The sequence below is a fragment of the Octopus bimaculoides genome, chromosome 1 (genome assembly GCF_001194135.2).
Source record: "Octopus bimaculoides isolate UCB-OBI-ISO-001 chromosome 1, ASM119413v2, whole genome shotgun sequence".
NCBI classification, from domain to species: Eukaryota; Metazoa; Mollusca; class Cephalopoda; order Octopoda; family Octopodidae; genus Octopus; species Octopus bimaculoides.
In genome coordinates, this window is record NC_068981.1 from 114,910,002 (window position 1) to 114,914,320 (window position 4,319).

The following is a 4,319-nucleotide window of genomic DNA, read 5'->3' on the forward strand; positions in this document are numbered from 1 at the left end:
ACACACACACACACACACACACATATATACTAATAAAAGTGAAGTCCAATTTTGCTTGCTTGTAATGTTACACAGCCAAACTGGCACATAATGGGAAAATACTATGAATTAAGTTTCCCCTAAAATGTTAATACGAACAGAATACAATAAGTTTCGCGTAAATCGGACCAGTAGTTATTGTGATATTCGGGGTTTGGGGGTATAAATACCCAAAACGGTGCATAATGGGAAAATATTCCGAATATAACTTCATCCTGAAAGAGAAGAAATTCTAACCTTTCGATTAGACACAGTGATTTGACAACGAAAAAATACGATTTGTTTTTTACAGTAAATGATTCTATTTTCGCTTTTATTAAACACAATACTTTAATCATTTAGAGATATTTTTAAGTGAATGTGATTTCAAAAATGTAAGTTGTTTGTACAGTAAGTATTTATATTTTAGCTTTCTTTAAACAGACGATATTTTAATGCTTTTTGAAATTATTCTCAAGTGAATACCATTACAAAACTTTGTCTTAAAACGAAAATGACTTTAAAAATGCGGTAAATATTTCATAAAAGATCCGTTCGTAACCTCGGTGTGAAATAATTTTTTTCGATAGGTTTTTTACGAATGCATTCAACATATCTCATCTCCAAAGATTTGGCTGCTATTTCTAGCACACGCTGCTACCACGTAACAGCTATTTGCGATAAAGGACCCGAAATACCTGTTACGTAGTAGCAGGGCGTGCAGGAAATAGCAGCCAAATATTTCCTTTTCTGGGTAAGGAGCCGTTTACGCGTGATTTCGATGTCACATTCGTTGAAATAACCAACGGTCACGGGTAGTCTAGTATATGACTCACTACTGACCCTTCCATCTACGCACACATCCAAACACACACACACGGCCACACCCACTCATTCACACTCCTGTTACTATAGCTGCTGGCCTTTCAGAGAGACATTAACACACGCACAAACGCGCGCGCGCACACACACACACACAGATCCTACCACACACACACGCTATCATACTCATACACACAGTTACCACCACATGCACACACGCTACCACGCACACAGACATACACACACATGCAGTTACTGTTGCACACACACGCGCTAGCATACATACACACATATACATACCGACCATCTTCACACTCTCCTGTCCCAGAAAGCACTTTTTCTCCGCCTTCTACTTCCAGTCACTTCTCCTCTTTCTACTTCCGGTCCTTCTTTCCCTTTGGACTTTCCTGTTTATTCTGTTTCCGACGAAGAGCTATACTCGAAACGTAAAACAACAACTCTCTTCTTTCTCCGAGCGTCTTATTAATACATTACTTGTGCTACGACCGCACGTTTGTTTCTTCTTCTTCTTCTTCTTCTTTGTTTTTTGAATTGGCTATATATGTGTATGTGTGTGTATGTATGTATATATACACATGTATATATATGTATGTATGTATATATGTATGTATATATGCTTGTATGCATGTATATATGTATATATACACATGCATATATATGTACGTATGTATATATGTATGTATGCATGTGTGTATGTATGTATGTATGTATGTATGTATGTATGTATGTATGTACATAGGTAATCTCTTGGTTGCTGGAGATATGTATGTTTATACACGTGTACGCTTAAATATATCTACAGATGTGTACTAAAGATTGCTAGATACAGAGATATATACGATAATGTTGTCAGTTTCAACAGAATTGATAAGGAGCATTCTGCCTCACTGGCGGACCTAATATAAAAACTAAAAGACAATGGAATAAAATATAGTATTATTTGGTCCATAACAAATAATGCATACCCGTATGAACCCTTTTCTAGAAATTGCTATTTATGTTCAGAGAAATCCTTATGCATTTTGTTGAATGAAGAGAACTTAATCAACGAATACTCCGAAAGATTAATAAGATGTAACCATAGACCTAAGTACACATTTTCACTATATAACATGAACAATTAATTAATTAATTAATGTGACTATCAATAGCTAGCAAGATTAATTTTTGCTGAAATGTTAAGGTCAATTTAAATTTCCGATTGTTTGTTTTGTTCTATTCTGATCGCATGTATATTTTATGGTTTTATTTAATGGTGTTTTGTCATCGGTGTATCACATTTTACTTGTTTCTTTTATTTTATTTCTGATGCCTTGTACTCTTCTTTTTCTATTGCTTATATGAAAAGAATTCTTCATCGTATCTTATCTATGGAGACGCATAGTTCTCTACAATTAACAAAACGTATTGTTATAGAAATAAACGAAAGGGCAAATCAAAACGAGGTACTTTATGAGAAGTTACCTGAAGAGGCACCTCTGCGCCTACGCTGCACCACGACTCTTTGTACAACATCTCCATCTGCAAAGTACCGGAGCATGATGGGTCGAAACGATCGTAGTGAATGAATAAAATATAGAAGATAGTGAATTCTATTTCCTTTTTATCCTCACTTAAATGTAGATATTCTGTTAGAACAAACTATACTGCGGTAGTTACCACGAGAAAAACTCTCATATTGGCTTTTGGTGCAAAATGCACTCTTGTTAATATCGCTGGCGGGAAGGTAAATCCCCCCCTTACACACACACCTCCAGCAGAGACTACCAGATCATGTGATTTTGACCTTCTTTGGACTTGTCAATGATGGAGGCTTGGCCGCTAGAAATAGCAGTGAATCATCTCCTCACCAGCGATATATAAAATAAGAGCTAGAACAGGCACTGGTGTTGCGATTAGCCAGTGAGCTTGATAAAGAACGTCCGCGTGTAAGTTGGGATGAATATTACCTCTCAATATTAATACTGCCTCTGTCGTTAATATATATCTATTTTCTTTCTCTAATATTTTTATATGTTCATGTGTGTGTGTGTGTGCGTGCGTGTGTGTGTGTAATTCATACCTTCCATCTCCTGTTTCATATCCCGCATCAGCTCGGCTTCAGGCATCTCCTCATTTGACTCATATTCTGCAGAAATAAAATGGATGAAACACATTATTTAAAACTTTAATATTTAATATTTCATGTTTTCATGTTATTGTTTCTAAATTACTGTGACTAAGCAGAAAGACTATGTACACTCAGATGTTCTGCGGATGTGAACATCTCTTCAATAACCACTGTGTAGGAAAATATATAAGGTCAGCTACTTAGAAACCTGCAACTTTTTGTTGATTAAAAATGTTAGCAATAAAAATTATTGAAGCGCATAGGGCGATGAGCTGGCAGAATCGTTAGCACACTTAGCGTCATTTCGTCCTTGCGTTTGTGTTTTCGTTTTGCTAAGGTGAGTAGTGGTGGTGGCGACGGCGGTGGTACTATGGATTTGTCGGTTTTGTGTGTGTGTGGTTTCGGTGATACTATTGTGATTGAGTGATTCGTTCAGAGCTGTTGTAACTTTTTAAAATTTTATATTATCTTTTTCTTTTCTTTTATTTGCTTAGCTAGTCCTCCACCTTCCAAGATATTTTCACGTCGGAAAGATTCTATGCAGGAGAAGGTAAATTTGCATGTGTGTCCATGTATGTATACTTAAAAAGAGGAGCTAGAGAGAGAGCCATAGGGAGGGAATTATCTTGGATATTTTCCTGAGTGGTGGGTTTTGGTTCTGTTGCTGTGGGTGTCCTTCTGGCTATTGTTGATCTTGCTGTTTCTACGAGCCTTGGTGTTGATGTTGCTACAGTTGTTCTTGTTCCCTTCTATGCTGGTGCTCTTGTACTCTGTTGGCGCTGTGCTGTCGACTGTAGTGGAGAACATCTCTTTCCTGCATTTTATTGAGAACAGAAAGCTCTCAATCTGTCCTCCGAACCACTCTGGTGGTATCTTGGCTTTTTGTCCTCAACCACAACGCGCATCTCCATATATTTTCCACCTCCTTCGGTTACATCTGCAGGAGGATCTCCACTGTAGTCCCAGATCAAAACTCCATCTCCGTTCGTTTCACTTCGAAGGACCTGTTACTGCTTTTCAAAGTGATACAGGGCGGGGGAATGGTAATCGCATTTGGTGGAAGTTGAACTCAGAATGTAAAGTCGGAACAAACGCCGCTGAGCACTTTGTCCGGCGTGTCAACGATTCTGCGAGCTTGGCAAATAATAATAATAATAATAATAATAATAATAATAATAATAATAATAATAATAATAATAATAATAATAATAATAATACGGATGCAGTACCAGGCAGTGGCTCTCATGGCTTCTGATCTTAACTGATTGGAAGTGTTATCATGTACATTGTTTTGTCTTGGTATAAAAAGATGGGCTACAGCAAATATTCTGCTTAATACCACAGATTT

General features: G+C 37.1%; 1 protein-coding gene across 38 annotated transcripts in view; it reads right to left on the reverse strand.

Annotated features, from left to right (window-relative positions):
- Nucleotides 1-4,319, reverse strand: part of LOC128248352 (retinitis pigmentosa 1-like 1 protein) — a 157,439-nt gene that overhangs the window by 146,204 nt on the left and 6,916 nt on the right. For all 38 annotated transcript variants that reach the window (XM_052969591.1, XM_052969602.1, XM_052969619.1 and 35 more), the window contains exon 3: nt 2,924-2,989. In XM_052969591.1, the coding sequence (XP_052825551.1) occupies nt 2,924-2,989 (66 nt within the window). The remainder of the gene's footprint in view (nt 1-2,923; nt 2,990-4,319) is intronic.